The following is a 27,116-nucleotide window of genomic DNA, read 5'->3' on the forward strand; positions in this document are numbered from 1 at the left end:
TCAATCTCTGTGTGTGCTTGTGTTTGTTATTTCCTGCCCTAGGGTCCTCCGGGTCGTTCTGGTCTCCCTGGTGCTGATGGTCTGCCAGGACCCCCTGGCACTGTCTTGATGCTGCCTGTAAGTAAATTACAGTTGTTAAAAATTGGTTTAAATTAGCAAAACAGGATTCCCACTCTGTTATTACACTCAAAAAGCTGAAACATTTTTCATAGTGGTTTCATATCCTTGTTTGGCTGTGTTCAAAGCCTTGTATGATGCATGCTTCTCTGTTTGATCAGTAACTCTTGACTGTGGTATACACAGTCTCCTGGAATGAAGGGAGGCTTCCTTTGAAATCATTATTGATGGATGTCCAATGGCTGTGAAAATATTGTGTAATGTAAATATGTGCTTTAGCGGCCCCTTGTGGCGTGTTTAATAAGTGACCTATAGTGTGTTCTGACTCCATCTATGCAAATCTACATATTACAGGAATGTTTTCCACATTCCTCAGCCAAAATTGAAGCTATCAGGTGGCTTCCAGGAAGTTGTCGAGCTTTAGACAGGAAGCAAAGCAGCGCAGTCCACCGCAGCACTTATACAGACGTCCTAACTACTTCCTATGCCGTCTGCGTTCTTGCTCTTTCCTTTCTTGGAAGACTTGACACCGTCGCTATCGGACCTGATTAGTTGTGCAGATGTGAAGCTGGGATTTCAGGGCTGCACGGAGCAGTCTGGCCCGAGCCATGTGTCGAGCTCTGTCTGGACAGGAACTCCAGTTGTTCTGGTGCGTCCACTGGCAGGGAGTCACAACTTGAAACCCGATTCCTTGAGGTCCAGGCCTAATGAGAAACATGCATTGTTGTTTCACCAAAGAAACTTTGTAGCTATCATGGAATTGACACACCAGGATTAATTGGCAAATCTTACCATTGCGTTTTTTCCACTGCAGCGATTTATACAGCAGCGATGCATCCTCTGTGCTATGTGGAAAAAACATAATGTAATTCCCACTAGAGTTTTTTTTTCTCTTTCTCTGCTTTTCCAGTTAACATCTTGCTGTGGAAGAACATTCTGTTCAAAGTTTGAAGTTGCAGAGGAACATTTTGGATGAAATGACAAAGAATGAGGAGACAGAAACAATCATATAGAGAAAAAGATTTAGGAATAACAACAAGAACTAGTCAAATACTGTAGATTTGATCTGAAAGCAAATGGCCAAGACCTAAACACATTTCTATCGGAGAAGTAGCTGTGGGATTTAGTATGAAAAGTTTGTGCTCTGGATGAGGTTGCTTTGTGGTGGGTGAGCTGCAGTCGATGGGACTCAGCCCTGATGTTCTGAATCAACAGTCGTGAATTTGATTCTTGGTAACAATGCTTTACTGATTGTGAAATTCACAGTATTCCTCTGGCTTGCTGTTGTACATCTGTAAACCAACCAGCAGTCAGCCTCCCGAGGACTGAGCTCTGTAACTCATCCCGAGACTCCTGGTCTCTGAACATTTTCACACCACCCAGCCCTGGATATTGTCCTGTGGTGCAGTGCCTGCTCATCACCACCAGATGCCAGTAGAATGTGAAGTACATGGCTGCAGAGGCGGCCTTTGATGCTGCTGCTCTGGCATCTGGAGGCCGATGCTCAGTTCAACATCTGTTGCATAGTTTGAGATGGGAATTACTGACGATATTGTTGGAAATAGATGTTAAATATTCAAAGTTCAATATTTAATTTGCTGCAGGATTTGCCAGTATTTTAGTAACTCCAAATGTTGCACTGGTTTTTATTTTTGTGTCTGATGTGCTGGCACGATTCTCACTGGAATGAAGTCTTGACAAGCTTTGATTCCCTCCACAGTTCAGATTCAGCTCTGGAGGTGACTCCGGACAGAAGGGACCTGCTGTATCAGCACAGGAATCCCAGATGCAAGCGATCATGCAGCAGGCCAGGGTAACAGCTCACACATAAACACATCCTCACACTACAGCACTCAATTTTATTCACTATTCTCCAAATTTGATTATCTAGTTAAAATACTTGTCTTACTTTTCCTTATTGTTTTGATAATCTTTGCTGTAAAATGTGCTGATAAATATAATTTCAAAAGTTATATTCATTTTTTTGCATCATTTTAAACTCTTTTTATAGCACTTTTCAATCATTTTTGATGAAATGTAAGGACACAAGTACACGTACAGCACACACAAATGGTTAATACATGATATATTCAATTATAAATCTGCTAAGAACAGCTTTTATCATCTTATGCATGTTCCTGACTTTGTTTTTAATCCTGTTCACCTTTTCCCTCCTGTCATCAGTTGGCGATGCGTGGCCCTACAGGTCCAATGGGTCTGACTGGCAGAGGCGGCCCTCTGGTATGGATTTCAAATCGTCCCACCGCAAAAACAGACTCAAAATCAATAGAAATTCCTTTGTCAAAGATTTAATCAGCATCTATTATAGTCCGCAGCATAGACAAATGAATTGGACATGTGGAGTTTGAGGCCAAGCTACAAACCTATATCTTGAATCTTTTTCCTTTCAGGGTCCGCCAGGTGTATCAGGACTGAAGGGAGAGTCTGGAGAGGGAGGACCCCAGGTACAAGATACTAACATTATTATGTCTATTTCTTCAAAAAGTGAAATATCCAAATCTAAACAACCCCCTTCTGAAACCAATGAATATAATGTTGAACTATTATCGTAAAATAACAACTATTTAAAGTGGAGCAACTCTTTTTGAAATGATTGTTCATTTCCAATATGGTTTTAGAGATATTAAATTCAGAACAATGAAGAAATGCTTGTGTGTTTCTTATAGGGACCTCGTGGGCCCATAGGATCCCTTGGACCCAATGGAAAGCCTGGCAGAAGGGTAAGAGGCGTCAGCAGCATAGAATGCAATGCACACTACCTGACACTCTTTTGGAGTGCTTTAAAAGTCAGGTGTATTCTACCGATTCTAGTAAATTCCTTAATACGAATAGGCCACATAAGGTGAAACTTGTTTTGTATTTTGTAATAGGGTCGCTCTGGAGCCGATGGTGCCAGAGGCATGCCTGGACAGCCTGGAACCAAGGTACTTTGTCCATCATAGTCCCTCGCTTAACACTTTTGAATTTCTAAAGTCTACTTTCTACAAGTGTTTTGACGCCTGGACAGGAAGTTCTAACACAGTTTTCTTCCTGCTCTTCAGGGAGACAGAGGGTTCGATGGTCTTGCTGGACTTCCTGGTGAAAAGGGACACAGAGTAAGCAGTTTTTTTTTTATATATATATATATATATATATATATATATATATATATATATATCAGTGTGATGGCAAGTGTGTGGGTTTGATGTGACACTGTTAAATGTGAATGTTTGTTTGTTTTATAGGGTGAATCTGGCCCGTCCGGACCTCCTGGAGCTCATGGCGAAGATGGAGAGAGGGTAACAGAGAAAAAACACACTTTTGTTTTTAATTTATTTCCATTGGGTTGTATTAACCTAAGTCGGCCGATGGAACTAAAGATCTAAAAGCGTGTAAATGCTTGTGTCTGATTCACTCATTCAACTTCTCCATCAGACCAAGTGCTTATTTTTTGTCAATTCTAAATATCTATTCCTCAAGCTCATCTCCCCTTTCTCCCTCAATAGCCTCCTTGATATTTTTTTTATCTCTGCACACCTTTATCTGTGTCTAATCTCCTTCTCCGCCCTCATTACCAAGATCAGCTGATGCAAAATGATCCCCTCTTCCCCTGCTTTTTCTCTGTGCCTTCTCATTATCTCTCTCTCCCTGTAACACACACACATCCTCACTTTCTCCTCTGTTATTCTTCACTGTCTGTTCGACATTCTGACCCGCTCTCTCTCCCCCTTTCCCAGGGAGATGATGGAGAGATCGGACCCAGGGGGCTTCCTGGTGAACCAGTGAGTGATCACATGTATTACCGTTCAGCCTCATACTGAGGGGATTGTGCGATAAAGCCGGGGATGTTGGCATGTTGGGGAACGATCATGGTCTGATGCAACCATCTATCATTTGCAGACTGCAGACGGCGTTCATATTCACAGAGATTTTTTTGCAGTATATTGCTTAGAGGTACATGCTGATCAGGTTTCAGCCGTGCAAAAGAATCATCGGAGGTGGTGAAATGCACGCAGCCCACATCAGGCTTGTTATAATAGGTTCCCACTCTCTCAGGCAGGCTTTTCCCAACGGAGCGGCGGAAAAGACAGGGAAGCAGAAACCATCAGATTGCCTTTTATATCCCCCTGTTATAATGGATTTTGTCCACCAGGGTGTGCTACATTGGTTTGAATTTACTCTTGCCAGGACTATACCTCTTGTTAGGTAACTGTAGCTGCAAGCCAAAGCTCAGACATTTAAAGCATTGTTTGATAGGCCTAGCTGTGGGGAATGCATGTGTAGTAGAGAGGAAAAAAGAAAGGGGCTTTTAGCTTTCCCCACAAAAAAAATATAAATTACTCTGCAGATTATCCTCAAGGACATTTTGGAAGTCACGTTGCTTCCTGGAGTATAATTTTGAAACTTGATTTAGCCGAACATGTTCAATAATTCAACATTTCTTTCACAGGTGTGATATCATTCTCAGTGTCATTTCCTTTTCTTTCCTAGGGGCCCCGTGGTTTGCTTGGACCAAAGGGACCTCAGGGAACTTCCGGACCCCCTGTGAGTCCCCCTGTCCTCCTCTCACCTTTTCATACACACCGCCTGCTAACACAGATTTACTGTTTCAGAGGGCGGAATCTATTTTTTATGATCTCATAGGCAGTGGGAGCAAAAGACGCAGCGAACAGCACCCACAGGAAGATACAAAACTCCATATGTAGCAGACAGTGTAGACAAAAAGAAGCGTATGTTATTGAGTTTAATCTCAGTGCTTTAACAAATGTCCAAAACAATTGTTTTTACTGTTTCAACAGATTTAATTTAACATGGAAAGTGTGCATCAATGCAGCGACTCTTGTCTAATTTGCCGTTGCAGGATATAGAGACCTCACATTGGTACAGTATGTATGATATGCATCTGCTGAATGTTCTGTTCATCTCATCTGCTGCAGGGTGTCACTGGAATGGATGGTCACTCTGGACCCAAAGGAAACATTGTAAGTAAAGCTGGAATTGATAAAGTTGTCAATTGAAGATATACTCTCCACTTGATGTGTTTCTGAGCTGTAAACTAAATGATATGACTCTTGTAATTAGGGCCCGAGCACCTCCGGTGTGAGGCCCTATTGAAATTGAAGGCATTTTTCTTCTTCTTATTATTATTATTTCCCTTTTCTGCCTTTTTAATTGTTGTTATATCCCATTATTAAGTAATATATAAACTCAATCTACTTTAATTGGTTGAACTTGGCTCATAACGCCACCTAGTGGTTCATATCCAATTTTTAAGAGCAGTCAACCGTACTTTCATTTGTATATATATATTTGAAAAAGTCATCCCACTCCCAGCACTGCTTTCTCATGGCATTGTTGTGGATTTCAAGGCAGAAATACTGAATTCCACACACACACTCAGTGTTACAATCAGAGGATACTTAACGGTTAATGAAGAACAGAGCTGCTGTATTAAGATCCATTTAAGCAGTCCACCACTGCCAGTTGGATTTCTCTGGGTCAATTTCTGGTAGCGTCTGGCCGTAATGAGAAAATACCTGGCTGGAGCAGCTTGTCTGTTGTCTGGAACAGCGTAATTGATAGCAAGTTTTCTCACAGGGAAGGTGTTTGTGGTTCAGCAGTTCCTTTCATTAGGGAAGGTGTGAGATTGTGTACTAGGCGTTAGTGTGTGTTCGTCTTCTGCTACGAGTCCGAGCAAGCTATTGTGTTTTTTGCTGAAAAGTTGTGGTATATTTAGGAACAGGAGTACAATAATCCAGTGATGCGTAGTTGGAATGTTTTTATTTATATCTCTTCAGAGCAACACCTAACTTTTCGTCGACCATTTGAGGCAACAGATAACCCTCGGACATTTTGCTCATGTAAATAAAGTAATCAATCTTTGTATTTGTAATGAGATTTCTAAAAATTATCCTCATGCCTTTTTTAGGGACCTCAAGGAGAGCCAGGACCTCCTGGACAGCAAGGCAACCCAGGTACCCAGGTCAGTGATAAACGGTCTCTCTGACATTCCATTTATTAATCTCATCCATCAAATGCAAAGTCCTGAGCCTTTTGTGTCCTCTCTACAGGGACTTGCAGGCCCCCAGGGAGCCATCGGGACCCCAGGAGATAAGGTAAGATATGACATGATTATTGACTGTAACTAATGTGAAATATGTGGTTCCTGCAAATCCACAGACACAAAAACTGATAGAATAATAAAAATGGGAGTAATACGGATCCCAAAGCTATTAAATGGCAAGAGAAGATCATTCATCTGCATGAATTAAAAGCTTCTGTCTTATTCAGTTGAATATCAATTTACCTACCTGCTTGTGTCGTGCCAAATCACAGCATACATTTTCTCAAGGCAATTTAGAGAGTGAGATTGAAACCTTACAAGATCAGAGAGAGGAATTCAGCAGTTCCCAAAAGAGAAACATTCCCTTAGATTCCAAATGCTTGACACATTAACAAACATGTCTCTTTCCCCAACGCAGAGAGAAGTGTTGTAGACAGAACAGAGATTATAATCCCGATTAATTTTAATCCATTTTCTGCTAAAGGACATTTGCCAGTGGGTATTCAGTTTATTATGGAACAGCTGGAATCTGAGAATGAATAATGCAGGTGCTGTTTCCCCTGGTTGTAGATGAAATATGAGAAAGCTGTGGTATTTTATGTAATATTATAGAGTGAGGGAAAGAGTGATTTGAAAACACTGGTACAAATTAGGAATCTGTTGCCCAGGTACAATAAAAACACAGACAATACATCAATAAACCTTTAATACAAATGCAGAAGCATTGCTGAATGTTGCTAGTCTACATTGTCGTGTTTTACTGAAACCTTGCAAGTTATACAAAGAAATAGGCAAAAATTACAAAGAATGTGCAACATGTAGCCATATTGATTGATGTTTCTATTCACCATGCTTGTTATTATCATCAATCCCAGTGAAAGCATCTTGCTGATTTTTGTGATCCACATACCCATGTGACCCCTTCATTTTCAGTTATAGCTAAACTTGTCGCCGTCGGTCTCAGTTACACATTTATGTTAATTACCACGTCGGAAACATAAGCCATCTAAATATTGAATGTTAGCATTGTTTCTTGGAGGGTAAAAGCAAAATCCTCTTAGTGTGTAGCTCCAAGCAACATTGTGCGCTGCCAGTATGGCTGTAGACAGGAGATGAAGGGTCATAAAAGTCTGACTTTTATGACCCTTCCTCTCCTTGTCTCCTCTTACTTTGTGAGGTCTTGTTATTTGTAACCTAACAACTTGTCGTCTTCTGTCCAGGGTCCTACTGGAAAGCCAGGTTTGCCAGGAATGCCAGGAGCTGATGGTCCACCGGTGAGTTTATACAACACAGCTCCAAAATAAATGTATACAAGTGGAGCAGCTGCTCTTTTTCTCCCTCTGACTTTTAAAAATCAATTAAGAAACGGCATAACTCTGGTCAAACATCATTTCTGAAGCATTACATCAAATTGTAGTGTTTGAAAACCACTTAGCACATACATGCAAACACGCTCCTTCCCATCCCTGCACAGCAGAAAGACACGTGCAGTAATGGCAGCTGTGTCTCGGGGGCCACAATGTGGCACCTAAAGAGAGAGGAGATGGTTCGAAAAATGGGGGATTTAGTAAACGACAGGAAAGCAATAGAGAGGATACATCTTCAATCGACTGCAATGTTCCATCTCTCACTCTCAATGCTTTATCCCTGATCCTTATCCCGGTCCTCTCTCGTGTCTCTCTCCTCTTCCTCCCTCTCTCACACATCACTTAAAACCCATCAGAAGATTTGCACAGCTCCTTTGTCTCATGAGTGAAATCAATTTTCCTTCCAACAGTTTTTTTTTTCAAGACATCCGTACGTATATTAGATGTGTTTTTTGTGTCTTGTCCCTTTTGTTTTATACAAATCTCAGAGCAGCAGTCTTGGCTTTTAGAGTTCAGTAATAGCCGCTGGCGCCTCAACAACACTGTGCATTAAAGGATGAAAACTGAAATGAGATTGAACTATAAAAGGTTCCGCCTCCAATTTTGTGGTTTGATATGTCCTCCAGTAGTTTAACAACCTAATCCTCAGGTTATAGTGGGTGTTGTAGTATTTATGGTGGTAATTATCCTGAAATGAGATGCAATAATATTTCTTTTAATAATTCATAGGGTCACCCTGGAAAGGAGGGGCCTAACGGAGACAAAGGACACATGGTAACTTCAATGTCTTACTTTTGGAGCATTGTCTGAGTTCACACAATTTGCAGTAATGTACTGTAACACTCATACTGTGGGTGTACTTGTGTGACTTATTTGTGTGTGTTACAAGCTCTCACCAAATATCTTTCACCCCAGGGCCCTGCAGGACCTCAAGGACCCATTGGTTATCCTGGGCCCCGAGGCGTGAAGGTGAGTTCATCATCTAGTAAGAAACTCACGTGTTATATTTCCCTCTCCTTGTGCTTTTGCAATTACAAACTGTTAGAGGCTAATTGTTTACCACTTTCATTGAAGGTCCTCTGAAAAAAAAAAGCTTATTATTATTCCAAGGTTTGTCCAACCGAACATTTTGTGAAAAGTTGTGTGACGAGTTAAAAGCCACAGTTTCCAGCTAAATTACACTCCCTTCAAAGAGGAGCTGTATTAATTGTTAAATAGCCTCTTTCTTTCTTAAAAAGACATAAGAAGTATCTCAGTGATGCAAAGATTGAGACAGGAGCATCAACTTCTCAGATCTTACATAACTTAGCGCCCATTAGACACAGACTGATAAGAGCTCAACGCAAACTGCCCTTCCATTTTCTTTGGTTTCATTAGAAGCTGATGAAACCACGACAAAAGAAATCCAATCAAACACAGTAATTCCTTGTAGAAGGGCGTGACTGATCCGATCATTAAAAGCTTCCACATAGAGAGGGGATCCCATAAGTGGCTTGATTTGCAACTGAAGTCGTTTTCAGACATGAATTCCAGGAGAATGTCCATAGAATTCGATCTGGACTCTCTGTCCACTGTCAATTTGTTCGCACATTTCATTGCTCTATTATCAGATGTATTAATTCCGCTATGGAGATCACTTGACTCTTAAGACAGAGTGTCAGCTGGCATCGAGTCCAGCGGGGCATCCCCTGATTTGTTCCAACATCGATTTCTCCTGACCTTATACAGACTTTACACCAGGGACTATGCAGAGAAAGTCAGCAAGTAGTCCGGAACCTCTCACACCTAACACTTTAGCAGAAATTTGCAGAAAATACATGTCTTAAAGCAGCTTATTACATTTGCGTTCTCACATGCAGCATGTCTGAAAGCATCTTAAGTATCTTCACCATCCAGGAAGATGATAAGAGAGAGACAATAAGGAGACCGAGCACATCAAAATGCATCCCTCAGGGTTTATCCACCATAGCTCACTCGTTTGATAAGGGGGGGGGGGGGGGAAGCAGTGACAGTTTGTTGCATCAGATACCTTTACTGATTTTATTTTATTTAAAAAAAAAAAACTGTATCTATCACACTGGTGGTGAGTATCTTCATGTCACAGTTGCACTAAGTACTGCACCCCCCCTACTCAGTCTCTTGTGCACTGTACTGGCCTGTAACGTCTGTCTGGTCTTGCATCACAGGGAGCTGATGGTGTACGCGGCCTTAAAGGACACAAGGGTGAAAAGGTAAGAGTGCTCCGCCTGTTGACTTAGGTGTTATGACACATAAAACTATTTGTATGAATTCTAAATGACATTAAGGTGGTGGTGAGAATGATGAGATGAGAGTTGTGGTAGTTTTTCATACCAACTATAATGTCAATGAAATCCTGTAAAACGCATCCAAGTCTCGCTGGCACACAGCAGGAAAAAAAAGCAATCAAGGGTTTCTATGGCAACAGGGGATCTTGCCAAGACTCCATATGTGTGTGTGTGTGTGTGTACTTGCCTTCAAGTGTGTGTCTGCGCATGAATACAAACCACAAATGGTTCCAACCTCTGTATGATCAAATTATTTCTTCGTTACATCCTCTTCTCTCTTTACTCTCTTGCTAGGGAGAAGATGGCTTCCCGGGCTTCAAGGGAGATATGGGTCTCAAGGGTGACAGGGTAAGTCGTCTTTGTTCATGTGTCAATCACTTCTCTCAGAAGCATCATCAAATATTTCAAGCTAATTAGATAACTTCTGCTTTGTGGTTAGTTTTTGGAGCTAAGTTTAACTTTACATGTTTGCACCCTATGGGCCCATGCTTCTCTCACCGCAATGGAATTGTGGGTAATAAGCAAACACAAGTTGTTCCCAATGGCCTCTTTTATAGTGTGCCTTTGCGATTGTGTTTACGCGAGCAGTTCTCAACTCTTTTCTATTCCCCCCGTTCCATTTCCCAGTCCGTCCAATATTAACGGCAACTTTAAGCAGAAGTTTGACAGGTTCACCCATCAACCAGCTCCCTTCTGTAAACTGCATTAGAGGGTTACACTGTCAAGTCGTACCACCTTTTTCCACATTGCGTAACATAACTTGCAACAAGCCCATACTTCAGACTTCAAACACCCAATCCCTGACCAGGCTTTCTTTAGAGGAAGGAGAAATCAATGCCATTTAAACCCCTTCAAGCCTAAGAGAGGGACATGGGGCTCCAGTCTGTTTTCCTCTGGCGATGCAGCAGATCCAGATGAAAGCAAAGATTTGAGGAGGCCCTCGGTTCTGGAGGAGACGCACATGGACTAGAATCTCAATGACTAAGTTTTCAGCGTGCCTATGGAAAGTGTGTGTGCGTGCATGCAAGTGCTCAATTTAAAGTGTTGTCTCTGATGAGCTTGCCGGTGAGAGTCAAGTACAGTTTGCCTGACGCCGTTTCATGTCCGCAGTGCACTTGAGTGTGGGTGTTTTGCGCCCGCACTCGGGTTCATGTGTAGCTGTGCACCAGCCCTTTAACTAGATACCTTTCATACACCACTGGGTCTCCGCTGCAGAGACTGGTTGTCAGCGCAAGTTTGTACTCTATCATTTAGCGTGTGTCCTGCTCGAAGGGGAGCACACTTACAGAGAGCAGCCATAATAGGATTGCTAACTGCTTTGAGGGGCAGGCAGCGGGGAAAAATAGCACGACTTGGCTCCATAAGCAACATCACACTCAACCGTTTTAAAAGGGGGTGACCTGAATTACCCAGAGAGGACAGACCTGCTCACTAATCAAGAAAATCCTGTTACCCAACTCCCCATGTGACCCAAGTGAATATGAATAAGATTGTGTGGTTGTAAAGGAATGATTTAATACAGTGTGAATTATATCCTGTCACATGAGAGTAGGACTATAGCCCCATATATTAACCTGATCTAAACGTGGCAGTTCCATGCTGCAGAAATCACGTTAAGCTCGGCACATGTCCCATTCACTAACATGGAGGAGTTGAAGTTTGATCTACAACTACAGTAAGCCACCAGGTGGCGATCTTAACACTTTGGCTTCACTTTTGGGAACTGTCATATTATCCATCATTCACAGTGTATGGGTGCACCTGGTCTTGCATTAGCATCTGCAAAACAACAACAGACATTCTTATTACCTGTAGAGGGCAGTCTGGATAATATGCAATACTGTATTTCAGGCTATTCTTCTGATTCATTGTTACATGTTTCACTGACTGTAATTGGTGTAGAAACATATTGAAGACCCTCTTTCCTGACAAGCAAACCTCAAAACATAAGTGGAAATAATTAATGTTTTAATGAATGAAAAATGTATAACATGGTTGTAAAAATTGAAATTCCACTTGGCTTAAAGGAATATGACAAAATGTCCATACAAGCTATTCAGTTACAAATATCTGTTCAGACCTAAAGATAACAGTGCATCATAGTTGTGTCTAAGAACAAGGCATGTGATATTTGTTGCTTGTGCTCTTCGTGTTGTCCAGGGAGAACTCGGACCAGCAGGATCCAGAGGAGAAGATGGTCCAGAGGGGCCGAAGGGTCGCTCAGGTCTCCCAGGAGATGCTGGTCCTCTTGGAACTACTGGAGAGAAGGTAAGGTCCTTTTGATAGTTTGGCTCCTGTAACTATAGAGACATGATATCCCATGAGTACTCTGACTAAATTCTACTCAGGCTGATAAAATAGAATAAAATCCCTGGTAGTTATTTTGTATCATCAGGCTTGTTTGATCGAGGATGATGGCTCAGCGGGGCTTAACAAGGAAAATTGTTTTACCGATCAGTCTGGCAACTGATTTTTTTCTCTGCTGCTGTGCTGAAACCAACTGGGAGCAGAAATGGATTCAGTTCTCATCATTGTCTATTGTTAAATTGAAAAACATTTTTTGGGTATAGGAATGAAAAACATTTATTCTTCTAGATAACACTCCCACCTTTTGTCTTTCACTAAAAGTAAATATTGTCTTGAAGACAGTTTGTAAATGCGGTTTTGTTTTCCAGTCTCTTTTGCAAAATATAGTTAGTTTATACTCCTGAAATAAAACCAATATTCTAATAGTTTACATGCTCCGGAGGAGCAACATGGTATACAACTTCTGATTATTAGATATTTCTTTTCATTACCAATACCCTGTAAAAATAACAGATTTCATAAACAATGCCACATTGGTAAGTGTTACATATATGTAATGTATTCATCAAAAGCATCATATCGTATTGAATTACATAATGCAGGCACTAAACCAAAAAACTGCTCAGCCAGTAATCTGGAATGATCTTATTGTTGTTAAAATTAATCTAGATTTGTGTAACTCACTAGAGTTGTGCAGTTTGAAGGAATTTGGTTTAGGAGATTAAGTTGCTGACTTGCATTATGGGAACTGTAGGATCCAGCACCTTTGGAGTTTGACCCTCACCACGGGCACCAATTGTTCCTAACCTTCTGGAAGTGCAGCTGTCAGCAGCTGGTGTTGCCTTTCGATGAAATCTAATAACTCATTTCTCATTTACAGGGTAAACTTGGAGTTCCTGGGTTGCCAGGATATCCTGGAAGACAAGGACCAAAGGTAAGATGTGATATGATATGAAACAATTCTTCATTAAAATGTCTGAAAACGACTTGACATGTATATTGAAATTATCCAAACTAATATTCAAACTCAGAATAATCCCCAATTTGATTCAAGGTATCAGGACGTTTCATTTGTCACCTTTTGATTGTGTCATGTCTGCGATAACTTCCCCAGCAAACGTCCCATTACGAAGGAGAAACTCGCTGTTAGCCAGTTAGACAGCTATTTTTCCATCCACTCTTTATATTGGTCATCAGAATGGATTGCAAATTTGTATTGCAGTTTGCTTGTGGGTTTTGTTGCTGAATCTCTCCTAGTAAAGTGCAAACTAACAGGAGGAACACTCAACCCAAGGAGACTGTGGTGAAACCAAAAACCCACCTAAAGCTGCTTCATGACATCATCAAACTAGGACTTTTTCAGAATTGTTTTGATTGAGACCCCCTTGTGGCGAAGTTATATATAAAAAGGGACACAATTTACCCGAATTCCAACTACACACACATATTTCTGTGTGCATTTCAAACAAACTGAAAAATACAAGCTGTAATTGTGCCTGTGAATGCTGCTTTTCCTGAATTTGAGGGTTTTTGAGGCTGAGCTGTCGTCTGACTGCTGGACAGGCTTGAAGCTCCCTGATCAAAGAGCCGGGGATTTAAAAAATGCCTTTTGGTGTCAGCACTCAGCTTCTGATACAACAAGAATAAAACGTTGCTTTATTCAGAGAACAGGCAGTCCCCCTGTTGCATTTAATAAGCGGGGGATGTGTCAGTGAATAAACAGGGGATGTAATATTTACTGTTTGTCTCTCAGATGATTAATCGCTGTCTTTCTCGCACACAGGGATCTCAAGGTTTCCAAGGCTTCCCTGGCGCCAATGGAGAGAAAGGAACTCGGGTATGTCAAATAGACTTCTTATCATTCCTCTCATTCCTACAAGGGCTGGATCAATACAGGTGCAGCGGTGGAGACAATCTCCTGTCCCAGCTCCAGATTTATCAACCTAGAGGAAGTCGCATAGGATCTAAAATAAAGATTTTTTTTTTTTTAAACCAAGAGCTGAAGGACGATTGCATTCCTTCTTCATTACCACTTACACAACTCATTTCTTACCACCAAAAGCATTGTTTATCACTTTGAGGTAGCCGAGCAATGTTTCATTTTCTTTGTTTAAGGGATGGGCCATTAGCTCGGTGGCAAGAGTAATGGATTGTCACCACGGATGCAGCAGGGCGCGCAAAGCTTTTAATCTTCACAAAAACATTTGTGAAGTTTATGAAACCAAGCTGCCAGACAGAAAGAAGGGAAAAGGCGCTATTAAAATAAGTTTCACGGCACTTGTTTGAAACTTTAAAAAACGCACAAAAGATCTAATTGTTTCTCTCATTAAAGTTGTATGCAGCCACTGTGATTGCAAGATCTCTGTAGAGCCATTACATTGTGCATTAATGTTTATCAAACTGTCCTAGTAATGGATGTAATATAAGTGATGATAAATACTGATCATATTGCAACAGCTAATGTCGGAGGTTGCCTTTAAAATCTGCTTGTAAATCTTACTGTGTGTTGGCAATCGATTTGCTCTTGTAGAGGATTCCACCTCTTCGTGATGCCACTGCTTTGATGGTTGTGTATGTTCATTGTGTCCACAGGGAACAGCAGGGAAGGCTGGCCCACGCGGACAGAGAGGACCAACGGTTAGTCTTACTCAGCAGATTCGTGCCTGTATACAGATGGCAAAGCTTGGCACCTGAGTCAAAGTGGAGACCCAAGCAGCGGGATGCTGAAGCTCAAAAATGACTGTTTACATGGACACTAATATTCTGATATTTACCTGATTAAGATAATAGTGTTTTTCTGATAATCTTAATAATTTCTCACTCTGAATAAAGAATAATCCACTTAAAATATGTGGAATATTCTGACCCAAGTCGCATTATGGTAAATGACCTATATTTATATTTTCCAGCCTGATTAACCACTCGAAGCACTTTACAGAACAAGTCACACAGCACATTTTCCATCACCATTCATACACTGTCGGCACACTTTGGAATGTAGGTGATAAGTTGAGGATTGAACCACCGACCTTTTGAATGAACTACTCTACCTCCTCAGCCAAATTTGCCCACAATTATATAGACATGTATACGTCTATGTTGTATTGGAGTTTTGTATGTACAGTTACCAGCTGCTTGAAGTCAGGCATATAAGGAGAAAATTCTATGAGAAGCTCATGTAAACCTCCTAATTAATATATTATCTTATTCAGAATAAGGTTGATTTTCAGAATATTGCTGTCCATGTTAACAGAGTCATTTTCAGATAAAATAGAAGGGCCTTTTCTATGTTTTTAATTGTGTTGTATTTTTTTAATCAAGGGGCCTCGAGGAGAGAGAGGCCCAAGAGGACCAACGGGAAAAGCTGGACCAAAGGTGCGTCATATTTCACATGCTCCTTAATACTCAACCATTAGTCCATAATTGCACCAGTTTAATTCATATTTTTGTAACTTCAGGGTACCTCAGGAAATGATGGCCCATCAGGACCTCCCGGTGAGAGGGTACGTACCATCAAATAATCAGTAATCAAGAGTCGTTTCAACCATGTGTTGCTTTCGATGAAAGATGAATGATCACTGATCAGCTGTCATTTGTGGTTTGTTGCAGGGTCTGCCAGGGCCTCAGGGACCAACAGGTTTCGCAGGACCAAAGGGTCCCCCTGTAAGTCCAAACACTGTACCTGCTCCTCCATAAACCCATCCTCTTTGTACTGTGTATTCATGGGTCTGGGTATGTTTCAGGGACCTGCAGGGAAAGACGGACTGCCTGGACATCCCGGACAGAGAGGAGAGACTGTGAGTGAACTGGTGTGATTCCTCAGCTCCTTGTGTTGCACAAAATCCGCTGTTGTTGACAATCCTGTTTTTTCTTCTCCCGTAATGAACAGGGATTCCAAGGCAAGACTGGCCCTCCTGGTCCTCCAGGTGTGGTTGGACCTCAGGTGAGCATCCATCACTGTCCTTCGTGTTAACATGTGTCTTCCATGACAGTTTCACTTGAACTCTTTGTGTAGATTTGGTTCCACAGCTTCATATATAAATACAAATCTCTATTTATGTGAAGGTACTTGAAATTTGCACTATCAAATTTACCATTGCACATTCTCTTCATTTTGTTTATCCGACCAAAACAACTTCCATCCTCGTACCTACATTTCACGAGCAGAGACTTAAGTGTAGTTTACAAATGTGCATATTTGCATCAGGCGCTTCATCCATTATGCATAAACGTTTAGCCCTGCTAATGCCATCGATAATAACGGAGCGTGATGTGGCCTTATTGACTAGTAGTCCTCCCACACAGCAAATGCTCAGCTTCTCCACGTCATGGTTTCTAATGGAGGGAAATTGAAGCATCCTTTTTGTATTTAAATTATCTTCCTCCTGCCTTCCTCTCGCTGTAGTTTATCTTCCTCACACCTCCTCTACAACAGGGTTTCATGATGTAGCATTAATGATTTTATTTTTATTCATATTTTTCCTCCAATTGTAGGGACCAACAGGTGAAACTGGACCAATGGGAGATCGGGGCCACCCTGGACCCCCAGGCCCACCTGGTGAGCAGGGTCTTCCTGGATCTGCAGGGAAAGAAGGAGCCAAGGTGAAGTCTGAAGCTTTGTCTATTATCTTGTGTTATTGGCAGCAATTTTGCACCCCATCAGTATAATGCATACCTGTATTAGCACTTAGAATATTCATTTCCCATCAATGCAACCTCAATATACAACATTTTGGAACATGCATTTATAGAACTAATGTTTTCCTCCATCACACAGGGTGATCCTGGCCCTGCTGGCCCAGCGGGTAAGGATGGTCCTCCTGGGCCACGAGGTTTCCCCGGAGAGAGAGGTCTTCCAGGCCCAGTGGTTAGTATTGCCCTCTAGCTCCACTTAAGTACAATAGCTCAATACAGATTCAACGTCTTCCACAGCTTGGTTATTGCATAATAGTTCTGTGTTATTTAATCCCTGTAAGACTGTGGTGAACATCAAGAATCAGACATGATAATTCAGATCCCTGAGTGGGCTTTAGTGGAGGAACATTTTGCTCCAGGCTGTTTATTTATACATTTTTTTTATTCCAACTTGACAAAGTCATGTACTAGTTGTTATGCAATCCACACTTAGTTGTTGGCAGGAGCAGCTTCTCATTTAACTTTTGGTTACGGAAATGATGCGATTCACACCTTTCCTTTCTAAGGTGACAGGTGGTTGCAGAGTTTTTGGTAAATAACTGTTGTTCCCGTGCTCTCTCAGCCTCCACTTTGGGGACTATAGGAGGTTTTTCATCTCAAACTGAGCCTGTTTGAAGATAGCGAGTCCAGTGTAAGGCAGGATGTGTGCTTCCCCAACAGATGTGTTTGTTTTCTGAAGCCTTCATTTTTTGTGTTCTGCAGGGGGCTCATGGCTTGAAAGGAAATGAGGGTCCTCACGGCCCACCTGGCCCCGCTGTGAGTACAATTGACTGAATCTCTGCCTTCAACCTCACCTCTCCATACCAAAATATACCAATTTGCAGTTTACCTAAAAAAGGATATTGTGATTTTGTTTCTAATAGTCTAATGTCTGATAACTGATAATATTGTTGTGGGTCGGTGCTGTAGGGTTCTCCTGGTGAACGTGGTCCTTCTGGCCCAGCTGGACCCAGTGGCCTTCCTGGACGTCCAGGACCCCAGGGACCTCCAGGTCCTTCTGGAGAGAAAGGTGGACCGGTAAGAACATCCGAGAGATTACTATGACATACGGAGAAAGGCAACTGAAGGATAACTTATAACATGGTGTTGGACTATAACGAAACAACCTCTTATAGGGAGAGAAAGGACCTCAAGGACCAGCTGGAAGAGACGGTATTCAGGGACCTGTGGGTCTGCCAGGACCTGGAGGACCTCCTGGACCACCTGGAGAGGATGGAGACAAGGTAAAGTTTAACACAAATCACTAAAGCTGCATTGAAGCTTTCAGCTTTTCACACAGACACACAAATATACAATTCATACACACGTACCACTTTACAAAGACTCTAAACTTTACAGCAGAGATCCAAGCCAGACATTCTCTTGTCTCTTTCCCCTTGCCCTTAAATGCTCTGACGTGAAATTGGCCTGACAGAGTTTTATTCAATTAGCAGATCTTCAAATGCAATCCTGCCTCATTGCCGCTATAAACAGGCAGAGGAGAGGGGAGGACTTTGATGGCAGTGGCAGTGAAAGTGACCCGTTAGTATTCAGTAGCGAGAATAACTCCTCATTCCCCTTGCAAAACATTTGCAGGAAGATCAGCCACGGAGATACTCAGAGGATAATCTCTTATCCTCTAAAGAATGAGTCAGTTCTTAACTGGCCTCACGATGGTCCCTGTGGTGCAGACGGATACAGAGAATACAGAGGGTGTTTGCTATGCAAACCAAAAAGGATCTGGAGAGCTAATATTTACACATATTCAGACACTTTCTCATTAAAAAGTTCTGTCCACAGGAAGGGAACAACTCCAAGGCCTTTATTTAAGACCAACGCTGCCTCACAAATAGCATTGTCTGACTTAAACCCAAAAGTAAACGCCTTTGGCTTTGCTGCTTATTAGCATAAATCCGTCCAACACCCACATCATGTGGAGGTGTTGAAAGCATTGTGCAAGGTTCTGGGAATAGGTTGAGATAGGACTGATTATCTATTCTGTTTTTGGCTGCTAGTAGCACCAGTGACTCAACCATCACGATAAACCCTCTTTAGATGTGAGCTATATTTATCACGGAGAGAAAGAGAGTGAGGTAAGAAAGTGTCCTTTTAGAAGCAGGGTAAACTTGTAGTGGAGTTTTAAAGTGCTTTGACGTTTTATGATGATTTAACCTGAATCGTATTTTTTATCTTCCTCTCATTTTTAATTGAGATGTTTCTCTTAACACTGATGCTTTCATTCCTTAGGGAGAGCTCGGAGAGTCAGGCCAGAAAGGAGGCAAGGGTGACAAAGGAGAACATGTAAGTGGCTGTTTATCTCAAGCTTATCCAATTTACTTGTGAATGCATCGATTTAAAACTGTTGATTTTTTCCATCTCCTCTGCAGGGCCCACCCGGTCCCACTGGCCCTCAAGGACCTGTCGGAGCTCCCGGTCCTGCAGTAAGTTACATCATTAAATGCCTGATTTACTACATCCGTTGGCCCACCAGCGTTTGCATGCCTCTCCCGTATGTGACGCCTTTATCTGTGGTGTTGCGCAGGGTGCAGATGGTGAGCCTGGTCCCAGAGGTCAGCAGGGTCTGTTCGGCCAGAAGGGAGACGAAGGATCAAGAGGATTCCCTGGACCTCCAGGCCCAGTCGGGCTGCAGGTGCAGACAATAATGGAAAATACAAACTATGGTCATATGTCATCATTAAGAAAGACACAGAGGCTAATGATAAAATCCTTTGCACACTCCCTCAGGGTTTGCCTGGACCTCCTGGTGAGAAAGGTGAAACTGGTGACGTTGGACAATTGGTAAGAGCTTACTGGAGAAATTATTATTATAAGTGGTATTCTAAATATTTGGTCACAAGCAGTATGTAGGCGAAATCCATTTTAAAGTTTAACTGTTTTGTCTCTTCTCGATAGGGTCCACCTGGCCCCCCTGGTCCCAGAGGCCCCTCAGGTCCCCCTGGAGCTGACGGCCCACAGGGACCTCCTGGCGGTATTGGAAACCCTGGCGCTGTTGGAGAAAAGGTAAATCTCACCTGTTTGTTAACTGGCTTGCAGAGATGTGGAGATGTGCAGCTATGGTTTTTCTGTAAGCACATAAAAGGAATTCACCTTCCATCTCCTTAGCAGGTACAAGTGTAAACACAGACATATTTAAAGTCACAATTAATTCCCCTCAGCCAGCTTTTTTTAATCTGTATTTGATAGAAATTGTATCTCATTGACAACTAAATGAGCCATCACTTATTTAGGGAGACGGAAACACTTTTCATACTTTGATTCCATAACCAAACATTGATATCTTTGTCTAGCAAAACAATCTATTTACATACTTAAACACAGAGATTGTGACTGTAATGTCTCCTGAAAAGTTTGAAAAAAGAAGATCTGCAATCTTGTTGTTTCGAGTCGTAACAATGCATTTTGGGCAAATCACGTGATGACGCACCACAAAATATATCATGGTAGATATCATAAAATGTACATAAAGAAATAGTACAAAATACAAATAAAAGACTGACATATACTATTCAAGTCACATCAATTGTTGGAATACCATTAAAGGTTCAGGCTAAATAGCCGTGATAAAAACCATTACAAACCAATAGTGTTGGATAAGGTATAGCTCTCTCTCAAAACGTTTTGTGATAAGTACCCGATTTTTGATGTGCGTGTTATTCCTATTTTCCAACATTTAATAGTCTCCTGGTAAGATTTCTGCCCATGGGAACAACATATTTTCTCTGCTGTATGGTCATTTTTGTGCTGCCTTGTGTTTTGGGGCCGTGCTCTTTCCACATAATAGTTTTCCCTCGGAGGAGCCTTTGTGTTCTGAAATTGCCTGTGGTTTTTAACATGTGTGAAAGGAGCTGCTGTGCGGCCATTGTGGAAATCCACTCCACCTGCTAATATTCATTCAGCTGACAATTTATTCATCCTGATACGAGCCTCGTTTCCATCATGGCACCTCTCGAACACTTCAGAAAAATTGAGTTCATTGTCCCTGTATTTTAATTTGAGTTTTTAGTAATGCAAATTCGCCTACACAACAAACAGGTCCCCAAGTGGTCTCGATATTACCAATCCCAGACCACAATGGCGTTTTTTCATTGTACCCTGAGCATGCATCAGGTGTGATACAGTTTTTATCCAGCCCACTGTTTTTCATAACACTTTGAAATAGGCAGATTCAGTGCGCCAGCAGTTTGTTTGAGTGCTCTGTGGTGCAGGCTGTCAATGATACCTCTTTACCAGGCTTTTGCAGCCATTAATATTTCACATGCCTATTTATACGATACCCTTTTAAATGGGACATGATCAACCCCCCCTCCGCCGCAGAGTGACAGACGTACAGAAAAATCTAACGGACAGGCTTCCACCATCCCCCCTCCGACAGCACTGTTGCTGAGTGGAGGCAGGATGAATAAATACTCAGAGGCACCATACTTGAAAGTCCAAGATGATGAATCCATTATTAACGGCAGCTCTCATAGAAATCAACTCCCGCTCTTATTTGTTGCTGCTCTTTCATTATGAAAAGGCCTTCATTGGCTGCTTCCAGACTGCAACGCTGGGCAACTACAGCTCACTTTCTGTCCAGAGTGACGGTGGGATTTGCTTTTTTTCTCCTGCTTCGAGTCTATAGAATCACCTTTATAGCTCCTTTATAATATCCCTGAGGATAGCTTGTCCTTCTCCCATGCAAACAAACACAGCGCTCTCCCTGCTAATTGTGCCTCAGCTGATCTGGCATTTTACTAGCCGGCCAAGGGACCTGGCAGGCGACCGAGCTCGGGCTCTTTCTCGAAACGCTTCCCTCATACAACGGTGATGAGCAGCTGTGTCTCACTCTCGCGGATCTCCCGGTTGTCAGCAGATTTGAGCAGTGCCCCGGCTCCTAAAACAGAAGGATCTGTCACGTTTTTAAACAGACATACAGACAGCTGCTTACAGTGGATTTTTTGACAGCAGCAGCAGGCGAGATTCTGTAAAACAGCCCGACGCTAATTTAGGAGCCTCGGTTGATGTCCAAACACAGACCTGTTGTTCACGCTACAGAGAATCTGGATGTGCTTATCATAAAACATCACTGTGCAGCTCCTCATTGCAAAGTTACAGTTTCAACTCGTGCCATCCCTTCTAATTGTATCATTTTAAAACCTGAAACAGGTGTTGCATCTGCACTCGAGCTCAGAGGGCGGGAGGGTAGGCCCATGTGACAGTGAGTAACGATAGCGCCCGGCGTATAGGTGAGTCAACAGGGCAACTATCCAATAAGGCAGGAGTTAGGGACAAGATATATGTGCAGGGCCCGGGGAGAACAGTGAGGTCAGCACCCTCTTTACTCCAGTCGTCCGATGTACCTGCACTTGATGGATTGAAATCTCTTGTGTCATCTCTTTCCGTGCCCATTTGGGTGACAAGGGCACCTGGACAGTGCAAGCAACTATAAATGATGGGATTTTTAGAACTGCATCGCATCAACAAATCACCGATCTGATAACGTACATCTCTGTCTTACCCTCTAATATCCCCTCCCTCTCTCTCCCTTTCTCTTACCAGGGAGACTCCGGTGAAACAGGAGAACCAGGTCTTCAGGGAGAAGTTGGCCCACCAGTGAGTTAGCTCATTTTCTTTTCTCCATTTTTTCAACTAAAGAAAGGTTTTCAGTTAAGCACTTTCTTTTTACTAGTCTCTCTGAATTGGATTTTCTGCTAACGGCTTTTCATTTCAGGGTTCAAGAGGAGAACGAGGAGAAAAGGGAGAGGGTGGTCCGGCTGGTGCAGGTGGACCTCCTGGCCCCAAGGGTCCCCCCGGAGACGATGGTCCTAAGGGCAGCCCAGTACGTTTTATTCTGTAATCATCTCATGAAAGTGTATTTCATATGGCAAGTGTCTCTAAATCTCAGAGAAAATAAATTAATGCACATTTTATTGGTTTTCAGGGTCCAAGTGGTTTCCCTGGAGACCCCGGCCCTCCTGGAGAGACTGGTCCTGCTGTACGTATTGCATAACTTGTGAAGTGTGCAAACTCTATTCTGTATGGTTTGTTTTTTAATATAATGCAGCTTGACTGAGGATCGGTTTATTTCCTATACAGGGGTTAGATGGTCCATCTGGTGACAAGGGAGATGATGGTGAGGCTGGTCAGCCTGTGAGTGTCCCTTTTTTACAGCACTATGGAAATTTGCTTTTAAATTGCAAGTAGTTTCATTTTGATTTAATCTTCAACCTCTGAAATTTTAAACTAGGGATCACCTGGACCCACTGGAGAGTCTGGTCCCTCTGGACCACCAGGGAAACGAGTGAGTACCAGCCTTTGCACTCTCCTCCTATCGCTGCAAAAGTGTTGTGTTCTGTGTCAAAATGTTCTGTTTATGTATTCTTCTATTTTAATCTTTGTCATCTATGTGTGTTTTTAAAACAGGGCCCCCATGGAGTAACAGGACCTGAGGGAAGACAAGGAGAGAAAGGAACCAAGGTAACACATCCAACAAATAATGCCAAAGACACACTTCATACCAACAGTGTCAAAAAACACAAGAAATGAGCAAGAAACAAATGTTTATTTGTGTCTGTGTTTCTGTGTGAAAGGGAGAGTCTGGTATGGAAGGTTCCCAAGGAAAGACAGGCCCTGTTGGTCCTCAAGGCTCACCTGGCAAGCCTGGTTCTGAAGGTCTCAGGGGTATCCCCGGCCCAGTGGTGAGTAAAACGCTTTGTGCCTTCACACCAATTCGTCAGAGTCATGCTGAAGTTGTATAATGTTAGATGTAAATGCCTGTAAAACAAGGCTACAAAACAGTTTATGATAAACAGCAAAATATAGGATATGTGATATCTTGTGTTTTATGTGAGGTGGAGCTAAAACAAAAATGTGTTGTTTTTCTGTGCAGGGAGAGCAAGGTCTGCCTGGTCCTTCAGGCCCAGATGGACCTCCTGGTCCTATGGTGAGTAGAAGTGACCCCTGGCCTTCGGATTCAAGTATTTTCATATACTTGTATATACCTTATTAGAAACTGCATTCATCTGTTCCCCCTCTCACAGGGCCCTCCTGGTTTGCCAGGTTTGAAAGGAGACTCAGGTGTCAAAGGAGAAAAGGTGAGCCCCTCCAGCACCTGCTCCACAGCTCTGAATGCTTTCATGTGCAGCATATAGCTACAGTAAATACTTCAGCTATGACTAATGAACCTATTTACCTAGAGATTGATTAGATCTGTTGTTTGCCTCCAGCCATCAGATCATTACCCTAATGATTAGAGGGTGTGCCAGATAGATATAGGATAGGGCTAATGGTTGTGACTTTTCTCTCTGCCCACAGGGACATCCGGGTCTTATTGGTCTTATCGGACCCCCAGGTGAACAGGGAGAGAAGGGTGACAGGGGTCTTCCTGGTCCTCCAGGAACCCATGGTCCCAAAGGAGACAACGTAAGAAAACAAAACATGGAAAACAAAGTCTCACATCTTTATACAAAAACTGCATGTGCCGCAGAAGCTTAGCACCATTGGTGCCAACAATCTGCCCAATGGAAGTTATCGATAGTCTTCATGTTTGTGGTCTTTAATCTAGCAAAAGGCAAAATGTTGTATCCGGTGTGATTATCCCTCATGCTAATAATTACTGTTGCATCAGAAACAAACAGGATTTTCTTTGTTGCCTCACTCTCGTTTCTACTTTAGGGTATTGCTGGTCCCTCAGGTCCCCTCGGCCCCCTGGGTCCTCCTGGATTACCTGTAAGACCAAATCCATTATATATGATTGTGTCCAACTCAGTAGCGTGTGATGTCGAAGCTGACATTGATTACTCTGTGAACTTTATATCTTTAGGGTCCTGCTGGCCCCAAAGGAGCTAAAGGGTCATCGGTAAGTGTTTTTAATTAAAGATTAAATCCATCAGGAACGATGAAGAGCATTTCATGAGTCTCTAAAACTATTCGACGTTAAAGATACAGTATGTCTTCGTCCTCTTCAGGGTCAAACTGGACCAAAAGGAGAGACTGGTACACCTGGACATCCTGGCCCTCCTGTAAGTCAATGCATCGTCCTCTGGTCATTATTATTATCATCGCCATCTTCTTTGTTATCGTAAATGCAAATCATTATCTCTTGGTATTATGGACATTAACCCTAATTACCATCCATACCTCATTTGTATTTTTCATTTCATCTCTCCTCATCAGGGTCCTCCTGGCGATGTCATCCACCCGCTCCCCATGCACGCTCCCATGAAGGGCCGAATGCGCAGGAACATCGACGCCAGCCAGATGATGGACGAGGCCTCTGTGGACGCCAACTACAAGGACTACGACGACGGCATGGAGGAGATCTTTGGCTCGCTCAACTCCCTGAAACTGGAGATCGAGCAGATGAAGCACCCGCTTGGCACACAGGGCAACCCCGCTCGCACCTGCAAGGATCTGCAGCTCTGCCACTCTGATTTCCCAGATGGTTCGTATCACATTCCATCTAAATGAGCTGTTGTCCGATCCCCATGGGCTTTAGAGTATCTTTTTCTGACCTTTAACAGACCGAATATTGGAGAGAATAATTGCCAGCTTTATCTATAATGAAAATAATCAGATGCAGCCCTGGAATCATTCTGCAGTTTGGACATTTCAGCCGCTAATCCATCATAGCGGCTCGACACTTGGTGTACATATGGACTAGATAATAAAAGTATTTGAATTTCCACCTCAGCAGCAGGACTCACTTTTGGATGGATTTAGAAAAAAAATACTTTAGACTATTTTTAAGGGTGTTTGGATAACTTTCCCCTTTCTTATTTTCCAAAAATGATGCAACACACAATTGTGTAGATATAGTCATGCTTGACAGTGTCAGACATGATCTTGACCTGGAGGATAACAGGATACGTGCAGCTCTTCAACTGCATGCTGTCTGTTTTCTCCCACTCTCTCCTCTTCAGGCGAGTACTGGATTGATCCAAACCAAGGCTGCTCTCGGGACTCCTTCAAGGTTTACTGCAACTTCACAGCAGGTGGAGAGAGCTGCATCTACCCTGACAAGAAGTCTGAAGGGGTACGTCTGTCTGCACAAAAACACACACACACTGAACACTTTCAGCATCCTGTTTGGGATTTGATGACAATAAATGTCATAATTCTCACCAAATCATCATACATTGGGCATCATGCAAAAACATGTTTGTATTCTTATCCAAATTTTTAAAAAAAAGGCATTTGATCGCATGGTGAGTTCGTATAAATGTGAATTCCACCTGTATATATTTGAGTGAGCGTGCACGAGCATAGCAAATAAGCATAATGAACACAATAATACCATGAAATGATCTTAAAAGAGCAGACAGTGGAAAATTTTATCTGAATAACAGCAGACTAATTTCACATGACTCCCACAACAGGTTTTTGATCGCTCGTAAATTCTGGTCATACAACATAATTTGTGAATTTAACAAGTTCCCATTAAATAATTAGTAATCTGTTTATACAAATGGTTCTTGCATGAGGCCCACTAGGTCAAGGCCCCATACACACATACAATCAATACCTTACAATTGGGACTAACTTGAGCACAAGAATAATTAACCCTTGCATCTCCAGACAGTGATATTTGGAACTCTGTAACCCTCCACATGTACTTGTATAATTAGCCTCCATGAGATTATCTTATGTTGTCATGAAGGCACCCGCGGGAGATGAGTCACCACGACTCCCTGGATTTCCCACGAGGACAGTGACTTATACTATTAACATAGTAAATCTCAGTTTTGTTCTGACAGTCGCTAACTGCAGGGAGACAAACTTTCAAAACACTCACATGATCGTCTGAATACATCCATACTTTGGTGAAATTTTTAGATAGAATGTCATCACCTGAGAAAGCATTTGGCAGCTGACAGGCGCATCGGAGGAGATTTTTGCTTCATTATGCATAGAGCGTGTAGAGGAGCAGTGGTGAAACACTTGGAACACTGTCTGACAAGTTGAGTGGGGAGGGGGGAGTTGGCTTATAGCACAGTGCTACAGCCATTTTAATGATCGCACTCACCAAGCCTCAGAGGAGCAAGAGTTTGCTTAAGCTCAGAATAATGAAGCAAGACTTTTTATAGCGTGCTGGTGATGGGCTGCTCTCATCATAAAAAAAAAGCCTGTGTGCTCCCTTGTCTATGCACTGAGGCTGAACACACTCACACACGTTGAGATTGGCACAGTAATTATAAGAGCACACGTTCTGTTTGAAAACCACATTTTCGTTCCGTATCAGTTTTAATCCCGGTCCATACCAGAAAAAGGCAAATCACACGA

At 42.4% G+C, this 27,116-nt stretch overlaps 1 protein-coding gene across 2 annotated transcripts in view; it reads left to right on the forward strand.

Moving 5' to 3' along the window:
* col5a1 (procollagen, type V, alpha 1) overlaps positions 1 to 27,116 on the forward strand; it is a 74,736-nt gene that overhangs the window by 39,886 nt on the left and 7,734 nt on the right. For both annotated transcript variants that reach the window (XM_061070159.1, XM_061070166.1), the window contains exons 12-63: positions 43 to 117; positions 1,838 to 1,930; positions 2,302 to 2,358; positions 2,529 to 2,582; positions 2,805 to 2,858; positions 3,009 to 3,062; positions 3,180 to 3,233; positions 3,363 to 3,416; positions 3,855 to 3,899; positions 4,609 to 4,662; positions 5,055 to 5,099; positions 6,047 to 6,100; positions 6,189 to 6,233; positions 7,402 to 7,455; positions 8,278 to 8,322; positions 8,464 to 8,517; positions 9,735 to 9,779; positions 10,149 to 10,202; positions 12,015 to 12,122; positions 13,042 to 13,095; positions 13,945 to 13,998; positions 14,754 to 14,798; positions 15,483 to 15,536; positions 15,620 to 15,664; positions 15,771 to 15,824; positions 15,905 to 15,958; positions 16,051 to 16,104; positions 16,656 to 16,763; positions 16,939 to 17,028; positions 17,559 to 17,612; positions 17,766 to 17,873; positions 17,972 to 18,079; positions 19,083 to 19,136; positions 19,223 to 19,276; positions 19,378 to 19,485; positions 19,581 to 19,634; positions 19,749 to 19,856; positions 22,395 to 22,448; positions 22,567 to 22,674; positions 22,777 to 22,830; positions 22,932 to 22,985; positions 23,083 to 23,136; positions 23,259 to 23,312; positions 23,426 to 23,533; positions 23,725 to 23,778; positions 23,876 to 23,929; positions 24,150 to 24,257; positions 24,510 to 24,563; positions 24,658 to 24,693; positions 24,803 to 24,856; positions 25,011 to 25,278; positions 25,757 to 25,869. In XM_061070159.1, the coding sequence (XP_060926142.1) occupies positions 43 to 117; positions 1,838 to 1,930; positions 2,302 to 2,358; positions 2,529 to 2,582; positions 2,805 to 2,858; positions 3,009 to 3,062; positions 3,180 to 3,233; positions 3,363 to 3,416; positions 3,855 to 3,899; positions 4,609 to 4,662; positions 5,055 to 5,099; positions 6,047 to 6,100; positions 6,189 to 6,233; positions 7,402 to 7,455; positions 8,278 to 8,322; positions 8,464 to 8,517; positions 9,735 to 9,779; positions 10,149 to 10,202; positions 12,015 to 12,122; positions 13,042 to 13,095; positions 13,945 to 13,998; positions 14,754 to 14,798; positions 15,483 to 15,536; positions 15,620 to 15,664; positions 15,771 to 15,824; positions 15,905 to 15,958; positions 16,051 to 16,104; positions 16,656 to 16,763; positions 16,939 to 17,028; positions 17,559 to 17,612; positions 17,766 to 17,873; positions 17,972 to 18,079; positions 19,083 to 19,136; positions 19,223 to 19,276; positions 19,378 to 19,485; positions 19,581 to 19,634; positions 19,749 to 19,856; positions 22,395 to 22,448; positions 22,567 to 22,674; positions 22,777 to 22,830; positions 22,932 to 22,985; positions 23,083 to 23,136; positions 23,259 to 23,312; positions 23,426 to 23,533; positions 23,725 to 23,778; positions 23,876 to 23,929; positions 24,150 to 24,257; positions 24,510 to 24,563; positions 24,658 to 24,693; positions 24,803 to 24,856; positions 25,011 to 25,278; positions 25,757 to 25,869 (3,585 nt within the window). The remainder of the gene's footprint in view (positions 1 to 42; positions 118 to 1,837; positions 1,931 to 2,301; positions 2,359 to 2,528; positions 2,583 to 2,804; positions 2,859 to 3,008; positions 3,063 to 3,179; positions 3,234 to 3,362; positions 3,417 to 3,854; positions 3,900 to 4,608; positions 4,663 to 5,054; positions 5,100 to 6,046; positions 6,101 to 6,188; positions 6,234 to 7,401; positions 7,456 to 8,277; positions 8,323 to 8,463; positions 8,518 to 9,734; positions 9,780 to 10,148; positions 10,203 to 12,014; positions 12,123 to 13,041; positions 13,096 to 13,944; positions 13,999 to 14,753; positions 14,799 to 15,482; positions 15,537 to 15,619; positions 15,665 to 15,770; positions 15,825 to 15,904; positions 15,959 to 16,050; positions 16,105 to 16,655; positions 16,764 to 16,938; positions 17,029 to 17,558; positions 17,613 to 17,765; positions 17,874 to 17,971; positions 18,080 to 19,082; positions 19,137 to 19,222; positions 19,277 to 19,377; positions 19,486 to 19,580; positions 19,635 to 19,748; positions 19,857 to 22,394; positions 22,449 to 22,566; positions 22,675 to 22,776; positions 22,831 to 22,931; positions 22,986 to 23,082; positions 23,137 to 23,258; positions 23,313 to 23,425; positions 23,534 to 23,724; positions 23,779 to 23,875; positions 23,930 to 24,149; positions 24,258 to 24,509; positions 24,564 to 24,657; positions 24,694 to 24,802; positions 24,857 to 25,010; positions 25,279 to 25,756; positions 25,870 to 27,116) is intronic.

Source organism: Limanda limanda, chromosome 1 (assembly GCF_963576545.1).
Source record: "Limanda limanda chromosome 1, fLimLim1.1, whole genome shotgun sequence".
Classification (NCBI taxonomy): Eukaryota; Metazoa; Chordata; class Actinopteri; order Pleuronectiformes; family Pleuronectidae; genus Limanda; species Limanda limanda.